This window comes from Stegostoma tigrinum, chromosome 1 (assembly GCF_030684315.1).
Source record: "Stegostoma tigrinum isolate sSteTig4 chromosome 1, sSteTig4.hap1, whole genome shotgun sequence".
Taxonomy (NCBI): Eukaryota; Metazoa; Chordata; class Chondrichthyes; order Orectolobiformes; family Stegostomatidae; genus Stegostoma; species Stegostoma tigrinum.
Genome location: NC_081354.1, coordinates 95,620,145 through 95,639,209, shown reverse-complemented (window position 1 = coordinate 95,639,209; position 19,065 = coordinate 95,620,145). Strand labels below are relative to the sequence as shown.

At 40.2% G+C, this 19,065-nt stretch overlaps 1 protein-coding gene across 5 annotated transcripts in view; it reads left to right on the top strand.

Moving 5' to 3' along the window:
* The window catches only part of arap2 (ArfGAP with RhoGAP domain, ankyrin repeat and PH domain 2), a 326,408-nt gene that overhangs the window by 270,407 nt on the left and 36,936 nt on the right, over positions 1-19,065 (top strand). For all 5 annotated transcript variants that reach the window (XM_059647100.1, XM_059647094.1, XM_059647098.1 and 2 more), the window contains 4 exons: positions 932-1,006; positions 2,890-3,007; positions 5,611-5,739; positions 16,993-17,132. In XM_059647100.1, the coding sequence (XP_059503083.1) occupies positions 932-1,006; positions 2,890-3,007; positions 5,611-5,739; positions 16,993-17,132 (462 nt within the window). The remainder of the gene's footprint in view (positions 1-931; positions 1,007-2,889; positions 3,008-5,610; positions 5,740-16,992; positions 17,133-19,065) is intronic.

Sequence of the window (19,065 nt, the reverse complement as noted above, 5' to 3'; positions counted from 1 at the left end):
GTTTCCTCTTGTAGGAAAATCTAAAATAAGAATTCATAGTTTTGGATAAGGGCTTGTAGATTTAAAATAGAGATGAGAAGAAACTGTTTCTCTCAAAGGGTCGTGAATCTGGAATTCACAATCCCAGAGTACGATAGATGCTGGGAGCTAATTTAAGGAGGAGATTAAGTTTTGATTAGTGGTGAGGTGAAAGGATATGGGGAGCATGTAGGAAAGTGGAGTTGATACCGAGATGAGATCAACCGTGATCGTATTGAACAGTGGAGCAGGCTCAAGGGGATAAATTACCGACTCTTGCTCTTCGTTCTTATGTTTCCCATTTCCACGAAAATGCTACACCATATTATATTAACTTAGTTTTACTAAAACAATATTCAGAATAAATACAGAGATAATGGGAACTGCAGATGCTGGAGATTCCAAGATAATAAAATGTGAGGCTGGATGAACACAGCAGGCCAAGCAGCATCTCAGGAGCACAAAAGCTGACGTTTCGGGCCTAGACCCTTCATCTTTGATGAAGGGTCTAGGCCCGAAACGTCAGCTTTTGTGCTCCTGAGATGCTGCTTGGCCTGCTGTGTTCATCCAGCCTCACATTTTATTATTTCAGAATAAATACAGGCAGTTTCATGATAGTTGTGTCCTTGTGCAACCTCGTGCTAAGGAAAATTGCCGTAGAAAATCATGCTATAGGGAAATCGCTATACTGTACAGTGGAAAGTTTGTGTTATCCAAATGGCGTCCTTTATTCATCAAACACGTTACAGCCAACTTACATGAACAAAACATGCGTTATGACAACTATGAGTAAAGGGAACTTTGAAACAATAGAGGTGGTTAGAAAGTTGAAAACTATGTTGTAAAAAACCATCAGTAAAAATATTCGTCTTTGCTGGGAGAATACGAAATGTCTGAAAGCTGTTTTTTTCAGGTTGCCCAAGCTGGGGACCTGATCATTGAAGTCTACCTGGGGAAAAAGGAGCCGGACTGTTGCTGCATAATTAGGGTAGGAATTTGGTTATAAAATGAAATCTTCTGTACAACTGGTGTAATATAATATCTTTTGCCTTTCAAATGAAGCTTTGCTTAATTGGATTTAATTAATTTAAACTTCAAAGCACAAAGAACAATTTTCATGCACACACAGTTGGTGCAAAACTGTTTGTACTGTTTTGCTACCAGATAAACTTGCAAGGCGTCTGGTGCTTTTTAAAGTCAAGGAGATTGTGTATTCATTGCATCAACAGCTGGCTACTCAAACTTCCTCCATAATTAGGGAAACAGAGAACAGTGACTCAGCCCTGCATCTGACATCATTCCTGCTGACTATATAGTGCTGCTGGTATGCAATTTGTTTAAACATTTACGTCAAGAAAATTTGCAGTCATGCCAAGTACATAACATCAGAAATGTTCCTAAGCTTTATTGCAGTGATCAGTAGAAGACTCAGATAGAAGCAAAGAAATTCTAAACTTTTTTGCACAAGTTAGGATGTTCTCACATTTTGTAAGTTTGTCAGGTAATTAACTGAAATTTTAGTCAGCCTCTTATTAGGTGCAAGTGTTGCTGGCAAAGCTAGTACTTCCCACCAATCTCTCGTTACCCTTGTCCACTTTGACTTCCTGAAAAGCAATCTGATTGATTTCCAAGGCTGCTTCAGAGGGATGTTGTGAGCAAGCCACATTGCTGTGGCATTGGAATTATAGATAGGCAAGACGTAAACAGACAGGCTTCCTTCCCAAGAAACATGTATGTGCCATGAGCTTTCAAATGTACTTCAGAAGCTCATGATCACTCTGGGCAATAATATTGTCCTCAGTGTTAATATGCACACCAGTAGCAGACACAATGAACACTTTTTGAGATTCTAGAACTTTTTTTTGGATAACTGAAGCGTGTGGGTGGTTATTGATATCATTCTGCTTGTACATAGAACATAGAAAAGTACAGCACAGTACAGGCCCTTCGGCCCACCATGTTGTGCCATGGAATAATCCTAATCCAAAAATAAAATAACCTAACCTACATTCCCCTCAATTCACTGCTGTCCAGCAGTCGCTTAAATGTCACTAATGATTCCGCTTCCACGACTACCACTGGTAAACTATTCCATGCGCTCACAACTCTCTGGGTGAAGAACCTCCCTCTGACGTCTCCGCTATACCTTCCTCCTAACACCTTTAAAACTATGACCCCTCGTGGCAGTCAATCCTGCCCTGGGGAAAAGTCTCTGGCTATCGACTCTATCCATGCCACTCATTACCTTGTACACCTCGATCAGGTCACCTCCCTTCCTCCTTCTCTCCAGAGAGTAAAGTCTGAGCTTGTAGTGAGGAACTTCGTACTACTCTTCATGCAGATAATTTTTATTTTACACACTGGTGCTACAGATCTGTGCAGCCATGGACCTGTCACAAATGTCTCAGAGAATACCCTATACAATAAGCAAATTTGAAAAGCATTGTTGTTGCACAGGCAAGTGCAGCAACCATTTTGTAAAACCAAAAAACATGCATGAGATGGCAGAGCAGCAAATGTGATTTGAGCCATGTTGCTTGAGGGAGAAATGCTTGCCATATTACTGGGGAACTACTTCAAAAACACAATGAGATTCTTAGCATGTTTGATCTACCTACATGTCAATAAAGAGACCTGTTTTGTACCCCAAACTAAATGAAAGAACAATACCGGTATGCAGAGCAAATGAGATCAAGCTTGCCTTTTAAATTGAAAGTGCTTTGGAAGTTCATGTTGACAACATATTCAGGATACTGCAGATTTATCAAACTTGATATTATTTTTTCAATGTAAGCATGTTTATATCGTTTCATTCTTTTCCTGTGCAATTTTATTTGAAATTAAGACTTTTTCTAATGCCATGGATCACAGGTTTCTCCGACCATGACAGCAGAAGAATTAACTTGTATAGTTCTCGAAATGAAGAACATTGTCATTGCTGAGAAGATTGTCTGGGCAACATTTGAAGTTATAGAGAATGGAGAGCTTGGTAGGATATTATTTAAAATAAGTACAGAAAGCTGAGTTAGAAGCAGTTGCATATTAAAACTAACGAATGGGTGAAAAAATTTAATCTTCAAACAAATTGAAAGCTAATTGTTGTCTCCTTATTATTTCCTGTTCATTGTCTCCCACTCTTTACCTGCATATTTTAGCCAAATGAATATCTTTATTTTTATAAAATTTTGAGTGGCATTTGCTAGCTGGCTGTTGATTTTGGAGCTGTCATAATTGAGTCAGATTCTGCCCTTGTATGACACCCATATGACATCAATGTTAGCAAGAATTATTGAATAATGTTTAATTTAGAATTCCAAGTGTACCTTTCTTTCCTGACCAACCCAGAGACTCCAACCATTTGTAATATCAATCATCATTTGTCTGAAATATTCTCAACATCAGGACATTCCCAAAAAAAAGTCTTAGCCAAAAAAAGCCTTTGAAATATTGTTGGTGTTGAAAATAGGGGACTCATCCAATTTGGTTATTATCACCTAGTATAACATAATGCAAGGACTGAGCAGCACTGAGACATCATCAGTTGAAGAAGCACTTTGTACAATTTTGAATGATAATTACTTAAGCGTTTCTACTTTAACTATAGCTTAGCTACCTGTACAGTAAAATTCTCTCTCAGCTGCCACAATAATGCTGTAAGAACCCCACTCTTTGGCCAAGGAATCATTGACCAAATTTTCAGATATGGATAGAGGTGTCCAACTGAACTTATGTTATTTATGTTCCTTGGTCGCCTGAGGCAGTCTCATGTTAGCACACCTGCAGTTGATCTTCTGATTGCAGGTATTACTCTGAACAGATTGATTCATGATGGATCAGAATCATGCAGACGTGCGCTGTTTTCCTTATAATTGCAGATCCCACCTGCTAGCCGTTCACCCTCCCCCTTCAGGGTATTCGGCAGCCGTTCACTGATATATTTGACTCAGCTCATGGAGAGGCAACATCCAATTCAAATTCATGTCTACAGTGGCAAAAATACTTACCTTCTCCCCTAACAATTAATCCTGTTGTCAGTATACTGAGTCAGCCATGGTCCAGAGACTTGGCTCTAGCTGCACTTCCCAAATAAACAATCACTTTGAGTATGTAGATCTAAATACTGGTTGGAGAGTGAGATGCCCTCAATAGATTCTTGTATTATCTACCTCTTGCTCCTCTATTGCTTAATGGTCACCCATTTCCCCTCACTCTGCATACCCTGAAGTTGCAGTGTAACCACATCTATAATGCCATCAACAACTGATGAAACAACTTACCACACTGATGCAAGCTGCTGATCAAGCTCCCAAACACACAATTCAAGCCGCTACAGCTGATGATCACTCCCACATAAAGTGCTTTCCATTTCTCATGGAACAGCATGTGAACAACAGGGATCCAAGCTACCCTGCCATGCTTCTATGTAATAGATAATAAAACTTAACAGATAATAAAACTTTCCATGAAAAAGATAAAGACTCACCAGCTTAAAGGGGAAGCAATGGTTATTATCAATAGATCATTAACCCAAAGACCTAGATAATGTTCTGAGCATCTGGGTTCAGATCCCGCCAGGGAAGCTGATGGAATTTAAATTTAACAACAATCAGGAATTAAGAGTCTAATGGTGATCATGAAATCATTGATTGCCAGAAAATCCCATCAGATTCATTAATATTCTCTAGGGGAGGAAACTGTTATCCTTACCTGGTCTTGCCAAGATGTGATTGTAGACCCACAGCAATGTGATTGTTTCTTCAACTGTCCTCTTAACTGAACAGCAATACACAGATCCTGTGAATGAATTATCAAAGACTCACTCTTCTGATGTCAATTGAACATGAGTGGCTTAATTGAAATGCACTACTTAACATTTATTAACAAAATTTAAAAAAATAATTTTTCCAGCTCCTTCGACTACTCCTTAACTTTGGAGAAAGGGAAACCATCGTCAACATACAATTAACTCATAGCTTCATGTGGCATGTCAGTTTGACCTTTGTTCATTCACTTCCATGATCCTGACCTGCTTCATACTCTCCCCAGTTTACCTCATATTCCTCCCGGTCTGTTTTATAGTCTTTCCAATCTTCCTGACCGTCACTGCATGTGGTATAGTCCAGTGGCACTGACCTGCTTTGCACTCCTTTTGGTCTGCCTTACAGTGATTCTAACCTTCCACACACTCCTGTTTGCACTAAGGCGACATGTAATATTGCAATATTTATGATAACAGAATACTTTGTTTATGTATCAGTGTGTTGAAAGTCATGTCCGACAACAGGATTTGAACCAGTTAGAAGGTAGACCAAAGAGTTGCAATTAATTTAGAAAAGGCTATATAGTGATCTTTTTGCTGAAAGAAGACAAATCATATATTTGAGGGACTTCTGGTAGGAATTAACATGTGTATCATGGCTAGTTTTGTAAACCATCATTATATTAATTCATTTTAATCTAAATATATATTTAGTATGAATCATCAATTATTTCTTTCTACCTTAAAATTTAACTTCTTGTAGGAATAAATATGTTAGTGATCATTGTAAAGTGCATTATTTTATGCTTTTTGTTACATTTCTTCTTCCACAGAACGAGTATTGCACTACAGAGAGTGTGTTCTGGAACAGGTTCTCCAGTGGAGCACACTGCCTGAGCCTGAATCTGCTTACTTGATCATAAAACAGTTTCAAGTTGCAACAGCCATCAAAAAGTACCTTGGTATGAATGCCTGTTCTTACTTGTCTTTACTGAAATCAGGCTATTTCACAAAAATGTCTGGAATAGGAGTGCTGATGGATATCAACCCAATTTGCTGACAGCATAATGGAATTGCACTTTTGGAAAACTCCCCAGTTAAACATGTGTTTAATTTGCATCAGGGACGGTGTTTTTAATGTGTGCCTGTTAACCAAACTCCTGTCTAACTGTAACATCAAAGACACGAACAAAACTCTGTTTATTACTCATCATAAGCTGCCGTGAGAAGGTGGTGACAGCCCTTCTCCGTGAGTTGAAGTCCATATGGCTGTGATGATGTGATAATTAAGTCGAAAGTTCTCGGAATTTGATAACAGTGATGACAAGTGTCAGTAGGTTACTGCATCAGGATGTTGTGTGGCTTTAACAGAGATTGGAGGTAGTGTCTCCATGCTGTTGGTGAAACAGATTTGTGCACGTGAAAATGTCATAAGACCGTAGAGTTTTGCAGCACAGAAAGAGGCCCTTCAGTCTATCTTGGCCATACTAATCATCAAACATCCATCTATTCTAATTCCACTGTCCAGAACTTGGCTGCAGCTATAAATGCTATAGCATTTCAAATGTTCATCTACATGTTTCTTAAATATCTTCTGTATTCCCGCCTCTGCTACCCCTTTAGGCATTGAGTTCCAGATATCCACAACCGTATGGTTGAAAAAGTTTTTTTTTTCAAATCCCCATCTGAATATTCTGCATCTTAGCTTAAATGTGCATCCCTGGGCACTGACTCCTCTACCAACAGGGAAGATATTTTCCTAACCCACCATGTTTATGCCTGTCAGTTACCCCTCAGCTTTCTCTGCTCAAAGAAAAATGAATGCAACTTGCATAGTCTTCATTCATAGCTGAATTGATCCAGGCCAGGCAATGTTCTGGTGAATCTCTTCTACTCACTCTTTAGTGCCATCACATCCTTTCTAGAACTATTCCAGAACTATTCATGATACTTTGGATGTGGCCTAACTAATCTCATGTACAGCTCCATCATAACTTCCTTTCATTCGTGTTCAGTGCCTTTAATAATAAAGGCCAATAACCAATTTTCCTTTTTAACCAACTAATATACTTGTCCTGCAGCCTTCAAGGATTTATTGGTATATACACTGAAGTCCCTCTGATCCTCTGTGCTTTATCAGACCATAATGTTCAAGATATCCTCCTTTGCCTTTTTAGTTGTCCCAAAATGCATCACCTCACATCTTTCAGGATTAAATTCGATTTGCCACCGTTCTACCTGCATGAACAGCTCATCAATATCTTCCTGTCACCTAAGGCTTTTCTCCTTGCTATTTACCACACCACCAATTTTTGTGTCATCTGCAAACTTACTTGTCAAATGAGCTACACTCTTGTTGATCATTAATGTAGCCAACAAAGAGCACGCAAGCTAGCACTGAACTCTGCATTGTCACTGGATATCAGCTTCCAGTCACAAAACATCCTTGACCATCTTTCTCTGCTGCCTACACAAAACTGATAACAAAGTGTGGAGCTGGATGAACACAGCAGGCCAAGCAGCATCTCAGGGGCACAAAAGCTGACGTTTTGGGCCGAGACCCTTCATCAGAGAGGGGGATGGGGAGAGGGTACTGGAATAAATAGAGAGAGAGGGGGAGGCGGACCGAAGATGGAGAGAAAAGAAGATAGGTGGAGAGGAGAGTATAGGTGAGGAGGTAGGGAGGGGATAGGTCAGTCCAGGGAAGACGGACAGGTCAAGGAGGCGGGATGAGGTCAGTAGGTAGGAAATGGAGGTGCGGCTTGAGGTGGGAGGAAGGGATGGGTGGGAGGAAGAACAGGTTAGGGAAGCAGAGACAGGCTGGGCTGGTTTTGGGATGCGGTGGGGGAAAGGGGACAAACTGGGCTGGTTTTGGGATGCAGTGGGATTCTCCAGCATCTGCAGTTCCCATTATCACTTACACAAAACTAATATTGGATTCAAATTGTCCTTGGTCCCATGGGCCCTTAGCTTTTTAACAAGTCTGCTATGCGAGACCTTGTCAAAAGCCTCACTGAAGCCCAGGTAGACAACACCACATCACCTCCTTCAAAAATTAATTTAAATTTATTGGACATGCATCTTCCCTTATGAAGCTATCCTTGTTTAATCCACACCTCTTCAAGAGCAGATTAAATCTGCCCCTCAGAATTTTTCGCATAGTTTCCCTATGTCAGGTGTTAGACTCGCTTACCTGTATTTTCGCGGATTATTCCTTACTCCCCCCTGGAATAATGGTACCATATTAGCTATGCTTGAGTCCTCTAGCACCACTCCCATGGCCAGAGAGGATTTGAAAATTATTGTTGGAGACCCTGCATTCTCCTTTCTTACTTCTCACAGCACCATTTGGTACATCTGATCCTAGCCTTGGGCGATTTATGAACTTCCAAGCCTGCTAAATGTGCTAATATTTCCTCCCTGTCAACATTAAGTTTTTCAAGTGCATAGTACCCCGTCTTCTGGTTTCTGGACGTATGCTTTTCTTCTCTACAGTGAATACTGATGCGGGGTATTCATTTAAAATATCAGCTGTATATTCCCCGGCTCAACACATACCAATTCCCTCAAAATACACGTGCCCCAACAAACAGACTCTGCCCCCCCCCCCCCCAACACACACCCACCACAAACACACTCCCACCCCACAAACACACTCCCACCCCACAAACACACTCCCCCCCCGAAACACACTGCCCCCCCCAACATACATGCTCCACAGACATCCCACACACACACCACATATCCCACACTCGCTTATCCCACACACAACCCCCTCACACAGCTCCCACAACCCCCCCAACACACACACCCTCACACACCCCCTCAACACACACACACCCACCGCACACATCACCCCACATACCCACCCCACCCACTTACACCACACATACAGGTCCACACTATCATGCACACTCGGTCACCCGCAATCACGCGCACACCCCCTGCACACTGCCCACGTACCTTCCCATCTCACAACCCCCACACACACTGCCCCACACATCCCCCTGACATCCCCTCCCAGACACACACACCCCCACATACACGCCCACTTTGGCCCACTATTAGGGTGTACTCTTTCTATAGTTCTTCTGTTGCCCTTCATATATTTATAAAATATATTTGGATTTTTCTCAATGTTTTCTACCAATGTGTTCTCATGGTTACTGTACATCCTTTGATACTCAGGGTTCCCAAGGTATCATCCCTCTTTACCGCAGTAATTGACTCCTTGATCAACATTAGGACACCACTTCCTCTTCTACATCCTGTCCTCCCAACTTTCTATCCTAAGAATTCTACACCCCGGAAAACTGAAAGGCCTGTCCTGCCTCTCCCTCAACCATGTCTCCATGATAGAATTAAATTAAATCTGAAACACATCTGCTTTCCTCACAAGGTCCACTGCATTAAAATAAGTACCATCCAATATTGTGATGCTCCGTTATGTCTTAGCTTGATTCAATCTGCACTGCCTTCTAGACTAACTTGGTAAATCTTTTTTAATTGCCAGGGCCTCACCCCCTGCGCTGCACAACTCTGCATCTCATCCCCCTGTGAAATCAGTTTAAACCCACACCATCTGCACTAGTTAACCTCCCCTTAAGGATGTCGGTCCCTTTCTGGTTCTGGGTACAGCCTGTCTGACTTTGTGCAGGTCCATCACCACCAGAAATAAACTAAGCGATCCAGAAATATCAACATCTCCCTCCTGTTCCAAATCTTCAGCCAGGCACTTATTTTAACTCTCCACCTCTTGCTATACACTCTGGCACCCAATGGTTCTATGGTTATCATTTTTTTAAAAACAGTCCATTCTTTTTTACTGGGACATTACTTGATTCTTTGGATTCTTAGGTCTGTGATAATACCACAACACTATCACCTTCCTCCTGGTGAACTGATACAATACAATCTTTAGACAGCATAAACTGCAGTCATTGTGTCCAATGATGCAGGGTGTAGACTTTGAATCCAGTATTATTTATGTATTAATATGAATGTAGCTGCTTTATCAACGATAAATCAACAGTACCACTGAAGATTTTGACAACACAATCTTTTTCAATCTTTCTTAAAATCCTTTTTTTTCAGCAGAAGTCTTTTGCCATCCAAACTGATAAGTCAGCAGCTTCATAATCATACCTGTCAAATGAAATGTAGAAAAATGGAAAATGTTTGACTCTCAGTAATGCTAATGTACATCCAGAATATAGAGTTGGGAACATAGCTATCAATAAAATTCAGAGCTGGGCACTGGGATATCAAAAATTGCATGGTTGTTTCCATCTCCACATCTGAATGCTTCTGTCATGGTGAACAGTATTTTACTCATTATATTTGTGTCAATGAATTTGTTTGGAAATCTTACAAGTGGTTTAATTTAATGGCTAGTAGCCACAGTCTTCAAAATCTACAGCGATAAAATGAATAATTAATGTTTATATCCCTTTTGTTCTTTTGCAGTTCTTTTTAAATGCATGGTTTTTTATATTAATGTTTTTTTTATTGTACATCATTTTATTTGACAGCTAGAAAAAAAAATACATTTCTACAGCTCTATGAAAACTAAGCTACAATAAGGTATCAACACAGGGAATGGTGAAGGAACTCACCTGGTTTGGCAGTCTGTGTAGAGAGAGAAACAGAGTTAATATTTTGACTCTGCTGTAACTCTTTTTCAGAACTGACCATTCCACACAAACCATAAAGTATTCCTGAATTGAACATCAACAACTTATATTGAAAATGTCTAAATAAATGTAATAAAATGCCCAAAGAAGCTGCTTTGTTTAATTGTTCATGTTTGGGAAGTGATCAACCCTGGCAGGGCCAGCATTTATTGCTCATCCCTAGTTGGTCTCGAAGGTCAGAAGAGCTTATACAACAAAATATAACAGTGAATGGCATAAGGAGATAGTAGGTTAGATAACTAAAAAGCTTGGTCATATTGTAAAGGGCATTTTAAAGAAGGAAAGCATGGTATTCCAAAGCTTAGGGCCTGGGTAATTGAAAACATGTTGAGCAATGTTGAAGTGAGTCAAGTTATAGCCATAGAGATGTACGGCTCGGAAACAGACCGTTCGATCCAACTCATCTGCCAACCAGATAACTTAATCTGGTCCCATTTGTCAGCATTGAGCCCATTTCCCTCTTAAACCCTTTGTATTCATATACCCAACTAGATGCTTTTTAAATGTTGTAATTGCCCCTGTCTCCATCACTTTCTCTGGCAGCTCATTTCATACGTGCACCACCCCCTGTTTGAAAATGTTGCTCCTGAGGCCCCTTTTAAATCTTTCCCCTGTCACCCTAAACCTATGTCCTCTAGTTTTGAACTCTGCTACCCTGGGGAAAAAAAAAGACCTTGACTATTCACCCTATCCTTGCCCCTCATGATTTTATCAACCCTAATAATCAAGACACCAGAACTGATTGATTAGAGATATCCGGGAAGATTGTGGGCCACAAGGTTTACAAAGATAGGGAAGGACAAAACCATAGAGTCACAGAATTGTTATAGTGCAGAAAGAGCCGAGAAGGAAAAATCTGTGGCAGAGAAGTTAAAAAAGTTCTGAATTAGGGCCCAGACCCAAAACCTCAGCTTTCCTGCTCCTCTGTTGCTGCTTGGCCTGCTGTGTTCATCCAGCTCCACACCTTATTATCTCTGTTACAGAAAGCTATTGGTTCACTCGGGGCTATGACAAAATAAACATTGGTAAAAGGTTGATACTGTGGCCTGGTGGAAGGAAAGGAAGCAGCAAATGCAGCTGATTAGTTCGCTTCGGTCTCCCTGACAAAGATGTCCATGAGCTCCTCGTATTTAGGATTGCCGCTGAGGGTGGAGTGGACAAAGGAAAGAAGTTTCAGAATGAAGGTGGAAAGAAAATGTAGGAGGCTAACTTTGTCTTCCAGTGTGCTTCTTGAATAGTGAGCAGCAGTTACAGTTAATGAGAGTGCAGTTGTGCTTTACATGAATCTGCCAAACCTGTGGTGAAAGGTTAAAGTACTTGCCTGCCATATCTTTTCAAAAGTACATGCCTCAGACTTGAGTGAGTGGAAGTGAGTGTCATACCCAGGAAGAATGTTTAAGATTAGTAACTGTGCTGTTTTATTGGGGAATGGGTAATCAATATTATAAAAAGTGACAGGCACGCTGAGAGCTCCATCCTCATGAATAACCTCACACAATGGAGGGGGCCGAACCTAAGCAAAACTGAAAACAGTGGAAATCCAGGGAGAGGGCACCCTCTGCTGGTTAGATTCATACCCTAGTCCAAAGGAGCATGGTCCTGATTATTGGAGGTCAAACACCTTAGTACCAGAGCATCACTGCAGAAATTCCCCAGGATAGGCACAACCATCTCACTTGTATCATCAAAACTCTTCCTTTCATCATCAGGTCAGAAATGACAATATTCACTGACAACTGCACAATGTCACCATAATTAGTATCTCCTCAGATATGAAGCAGTCCCTATCCATGTGTATCAAGACCTGGATAACATTCAGGCTTGGAGAGATGCATGTCTAATAACATTGCGCCACACAAGTTCCAGGCAACAACATTCACTTGAGTATCTAGCCACCTTGCTTTGAAATTCAATGACATTACAATGCAGAATACTTACTACTAACATCCTTAGGGTTACATTTGCAGCCAAATAAGTAGATTGTTGCAAGAGCAGGTTAGAGGCCGGAACTTCAGTGAGCAACACAGCTCCTGCCTCAATAAAGTCTGTCCACTATCCACAAGCCAGGACTGTGATGAAATAATCTCAACTTGCTTGGATAAGTACTGTTGCATGACATGCTTGGCTTACTACCATCCAAGAGAGAGCAGCCCACTTAAATGGCATCCCATCCATATATACTGCCCTCACCTCTGACATATAGTAGCAGCAACATGTACCAACTATAAGATGCACTGCATGAACTTTTTAAATGTCCTTGAACAGCAACTTCCACATTTTTGACCTGTACCATGTTAAAGGCCAAGGCAGAAATTACATGGGAACACTGCCACCTGCAAGTTCTCTTCAAAGCCAGAGATCATCCTGACTTGTTGGATATCCGTCCCACTACGATGGTGTTATCTGTGAACTTGTAGACGGCATTCATTCGGAATTTGGCACCACAGTCTTAGGTGTACAGGGAATACAGTAGGGGGTTGAGGATGCATTCCTGGTTGGGAGGTGTTGGCTTCAGTGTTGAGTGTTATTGTGGAGGAGGTGCAGTTACCCGTCCTTGCTGATTGAGGCCTATGGGCCAGAAAGCCGAGGACCGGTTTCAAAGGGCGGAGCCGTGACCAAGGTCACGTAGTTTTGAGATTAGTCTTGAGGGGTTAATGGTATTGAAGGCAGAGTGGTAGTCAACACGCTGGAGTCTTTGTCCAGATGTACCGGGGATGAGTACAGAGCTAGGGATATGGCATCCTCTGTGGACCTATTATGTCGGTGGGCAGAATGAAGGAGATCAAGGCAGGTTGGGAGATTGGAGTTGATCTGGTCCATGGCCAGCCTCTCCATAGATACAAAGCTGTTTACCCTAGATATGGTTCTAGTAAATCTTCTATAAACATTCCCTAAAGCTTGACATATTTGTCAATACGTTAGCTGAGCATAAGCTATGAATAGAATGGCATTGTGGGTCTGGCTACCTCCCATAGACTACAGCAGTTCAAGATGTAGCTCAGCCCCACCTTCTGAAGGATAACTGGAGATGGGCAATAAATGCTGGCCCAGCCAGCGACGTCCACATCCCATTAGTGAATAAGATAGATTCCCATGCTTTTGGACTTTGAGGCGAGACAAATGCAACTTTAGTGTTTTATGGCTTCCAAAACCTGAGGCTAACTCCAAACCCTACATCGTCCATGTAGTTCACTTCAAGGAAGAAAATCTGCTATTTTTACCCTTTCTTGTAATTGCTGTGGAAAACTGTGTAATTGCTTCTCAGTCATCCTGCACAGTGGCCCAGCAGGCATTCAATACAAGGGTGATTAGGAATGGCAACAAATGCTGGCTTCACTAGCAATACCCACACCATATGAAAGAAAAAGTAAATCCCAGAACAGTGTAATAATTCACTGCAATTAAAGTACATCCTTTTTACAATGCACAGTCTAATAGTGATATTTGAAGTTGTCAAAACATGAAGCACTTATCAGTCAAAAAAACTCACAACAGCTCAGCAGAAATCCCCCAGTGACTGCAAACTCTCCAACCAGGCAATTTGTTTTAGGACTTTAAAAAAATCCCACACCAACACATGGAAATAGCAGAACTGAGGGATTTCACATTTGCTGTAGAGCTAATGATGGTGAATCTGACCTCAAGTATCCGCAAGTTTGTCAGTGAAGAATCCATGGCACTATTTTGAAGAACAACAGGGATTGTATCGTTGTCCTGACCATATTTATTCTGCACTCAAAGTTTCTTGAAAAAGATGATTGTTTGGTCATTGTGCTATGACTGTTTGTGGGAGTCACTGAACATTCATTGGCTATCACCTTTCCTACATTATAGTAGTGATTGCATCTCAAAATGCTTAACCAGATTTAAAATGCCTTGAAACATCTATTAGAGCTAAGCACCAGATAAATGCAATTTATTCTAACTATTGAGTTTACAGTATTAAAGTTTCAAACTTTGGAACAAGTCTCCAAGGTAACATCAGATAGCCAGGATGTTGCTATTGACTGAAAATTACATAATAAATTTCATGTTGTTATGACAGTGATGGAACGTTTGGGCGTGTGCTGTATGAAATCTAACAGGCAAGACATTCTAAATTTGACCAGCTGAAATAATGAGTGTATGCTGAATGTTTAGCTGACAGGTTTAGTTCTGGATCAAGGAATAGACATTTTGAGAAAGATAATGTAATTCATCATGCTTGTCAGCCACACAAATGATGATACTTACAGTGTCAGCCCAACTGTTTGGTTCAGTGCATCTTGTTCTGTTCTACTCAAACTGAGACAACTTTGTTTGATGCACCATCTAGGTGTCTGTATTAGAACAGGCTTTTTGTATTTCTGCTTGTGTGTATTCTCAAAGTACCTTCTCAGAGAAATAAATTCAACTGAAGCTGATAGAGTAAGAAAAATAATCGGCATTTTGCATTTTACTCTTCCATTCTGAAGAATGGTCACTGGACATGAAACGTTAACTCTGCTTTCTCTCCCCAGTTGCCGCCAGACCTGCTCATTTCCTCCAACATTTTCTGTTTTTGTTTCAGATCTTCAGTATCTGCAGTTCTTTGTTTTAATTGAGATTCTGAGTAGCTGCATACTAAGCTTATAGTGCCTGCTTTAACAAAGTTTGCAGTACTGTCCAGAATTTTGGTCATTTATAGAAATATAGCTGCATGGGAGAATGTGCAAAAATGATTCCCAGGGGTAGAAATATGTGTTGTATATATTTAATAAAGAATTCTGTAGTCTAGATATAAAGATATAAAAGGAAATGGGTATAATACAGGAAAGTGGATTTGAGATAAAAGATCTGCCGTGATCTCATTGAAAGGAGTAACCTGGGCTGAATGGCCTATTCTTACTCCTATACCCAATGTTCTTATCTTCTTTCTTAACAGATATAAAATATTTCATTTTGTGGTGCCATGTAGAATGAGAGGTTATAACTTAATAAGAGGTAGCAGATTTAAAACAGAGATGAGAAGAAACTACGTTTCTCAGGGTCATAAATCTGTGGAATTCACCATCCCAGAGTGGGGTGGACGCTGGAATTGAGAAAATGTAAAGAGGAGATAGATAGATTTTTAATGAATAATGGATAGAAGGGTAATGGAGAGCAGGCAGGAATGTTGAGTTGAGCCTGAGATGAGATTATTCATGATGGTATCAAAGCAGAGGAGGCTCAAGGGATTGAATTGTCATTCCTACTCACAATCCGTTTATTCCATAAAAGTATTCTCAGGCCTGGTTATCTTTTATTTTAGGTGGCTGAGGGGCAGACAAATAAAAGAAAACTGAGGGAATGACTTGCTAAAGATGCTTAAAATTTTGAAACATTGCAGTCATTAATTTAAGATAGTTTACAAGTCATCCAGTATAGAAGGGAAATCAGAAGAAATGTCTTTATCAAAAAACTGGTGAAAATGTGGATCTCGCTACCTCAAAGGCTGGTTGAATAGTGTGGTTCTCTTCCAGGGAAAGCTAAATCAGCATGTGAGGGTAAAAGAAATAACAGGTTATACTGAAAAGTACACACAAGGCAAAATAGAAGTCATTGCAAGTTGAGTGTAAAATGCCAAGATGGGGGGGGCAGGACCAAATATTTCAGTGCTGCATGTTAGATATAAAAAATATACTCACGCTTTTAATCTGATCAATTAAATTTTATTTAAAAGAGCCACAGTGTGAACATATTGTAGAATTTCTTAATTCCTAATATTCTTCTGATGATAATAAAGTAATTTAATCTAGAATCATAAAAAAATTCTATAATCATAGACTAATACACTGTAAAAGGAGACCATTTGAGCCATCATTTCTACACTAGCTCCCAAAAGTGCTATCTTGTTAGCCTCCAGCCCTGTATCCCTGACTCTCTAACCCCTTCACTTTCAAATATATATCCAGCTCTCTTTTCAAACCTCCAAGGGAATTTGCCAGTACCACTCTCCCGGGCAGCACATATAAAATCCTAATAACTCATTGAATAAAGAAAATTCTGCTATTCTCACTCCTAGCTTTCTTGGTGACAATCTTGAAATGCTGACCCTGAGTTACTGACGTAACAACAGTGAAAGTAGAATATCTTTCTTAACCCTGTCAAAATTGGCCAAATTTTAAACACCTCAAAATGGCCGACTCTTAATGTTCTCTGCATCAAGGAGAATAGGCCCAAATTCCCTCATCCCTCAATGTATGTTTTATGCTCAAAGTCTCAATATACTAAAACTTAAATAATAATTTTGAAAGTATGTTTAAATATGTACCGACTGTCTGACTATCACCAAAGACCAAGCCAAAATACCGTTACCAGTGTCATTTCTGTGGCATCTCTGCCTAAATATTTGATAGTGGACAAAATTTTGAGACCTGTCTTAGAATTTTCTCTGCTCAGGACAGTAATATGTAAAATTATAAGAGCCAAGAATGTAAATATAATGTATTTCCAAGCAGAGTAACAGGTCAGCCAGCGTGGGATGGGAATAGAAAGTAACTGAAGCTATATTTTATTTCACAGTGAAAAATGTCAAAGACTCTGTGAAAACAGGAATTCTAAAATGGAGAGAAGAGCCATCCAAATTATTATCCGGAAATAAATTTCAGGAGCGTTACTTTGTCCTACGGGATGAAAAGCTGCTCCTCTATAAGGACGCCAAGGTGTGTATGTACATTTTATACTGTTCGTTTATAAGTTTTCGCCAGAAAGTTTAGCACAGTCTGACAGAGGGGTTTGGAGTAGATGGGAGGCAAAACTGGAAATGAATTTGGAGCACAGACTCCCATCCGCCTATTTCCGAATTTAGTAGAGCAGGAATGCAGGACAGGCAACCAATACATTCCCTGGAGGCATGCTAATATTTTGAATATTTTACTGTTACTCTTCATTTATCAATCCAAGCCTGAATGTTGCCTAGGTTTTGTTGCATATCAGCGCAGACTGCTCCAGTATTTGCGGAATTATAAATGGGACAGTAAACTGTACCAATGTCAATGAACCTCACCACGTTTAACCTTATGAAGGAATGGTTCAAAAATTACTGAGTTATTGGTAAGTACAGGCAGACTGTAGGTTAAGAAAATGTAATGCACACCTTCTGGACTCGTGTAAGATGGTTGATACTATTCCTAACCTTCTGCTCCACCTGCACCTAATACTGTATGTCTGGGGCAGGACATGGTAGAATCTAATATGGCATGGTGAGCAATAACATGATAAGTCAAACCATCAGTGTTATGGCTTCCTAGGCTGCAAGATTTCAGAAAAATGCTGGATGTGTAATGTCTTGCCCCAGTTACCCATTAACTACAAAGGGAGCTTTGAATCCAGACTATTGGGTCAAAAAGCAGAGACTGTTCAATGTGCTGATAAGCCCAGAACCAGCAGGAATGACTGAATGTGGTATTAGCCAGTAAAGGCAAACATCCATATGGAAATCTACTGTCTTCAAACACAGTAATACAAGTGGAAGGTGACATCACTACCCCATATCTCTAATTTTACACTGCCACAGTCACCTTGAATTTCTTACCCTGTTTACCGCCCTCCCTTTTCTGGATTTCCAGAGGTGAACCAAAAGGAAGCATAAAAGGAAAAGTATTGTAGGATACTTGTTGGGTGCCGATGTAGCATTTTCATTTTCAATAGCTTTATAAATAACTGTTGACATTAAACAAACAAAACATGTAGAATATTGTTCAAGCCAGTGTTAGGGAAGCACTGTTGGTAATATTTCTTCCAGTTTGCTTTTAATTATTCAGGGTGATAGATTAAGAGTACAGCACAATGCAGCATATAAATAAGGACAAGTCATCACTCAATTAAGAATCAGATTAAAATGAACCGTTTGGTCAGCTTTGGCTCCTGTTTTCACAGACTTAACAGCAAGGCAGTTTCATCACAGTGCAAACAGAAGTTTTTTTCTCCTTCAGTACTTTTAAACCATAACTTAAGCTTTTGCAAATAGTATCCAAACCTGAATGTTACCAAAACAGTTACAGATTAGTTTGGAAGTCTCAAACTTCTTTGGATACAAAAGATAAGATTTGCAAACCAATTAAAATTGTAAGCAAGTTTTCCCGCTTCGCATAACAGGGAAAGAATGAAATATGTTTAGATGAAACAACAATAATTCATGGGAAAAGCATTTTTAAAAAATTTTATTGAATCACATAAATAAGAATTACTATCAAACTAAGAACTGAGAAGGGTAACTTAGACGCGCTATTCCTGTAAGAATTGGAACCATCCAATGGGATCCACTATCTCCTTTACCACAAAACTTTGGGGATATTATATGTGGGCCACTGCATGGAGTACTTCTGGTTAAAGGTCTTTTTCTGTGCAAACTTTTCCCATAAGGGACAAGTGGTGCAGCACAATCCAAGTGAATGGAACATTGTGTGGTACGGAGTGAGACCCATCCTTCCCAAAACTGGGGACAGATAGAACATTTACATTTAGTGGCCCCAGAAGGAGAGTTTCACTCTTCCTGATGTGTGAAGGATAACGGCAGGAGTGCTGAGTTAAGTCAAGTGAGAGTCCAAAAATTGATGTGGAGTTAAACTGTCACAGTTAAGTTTGCTTTCCTTA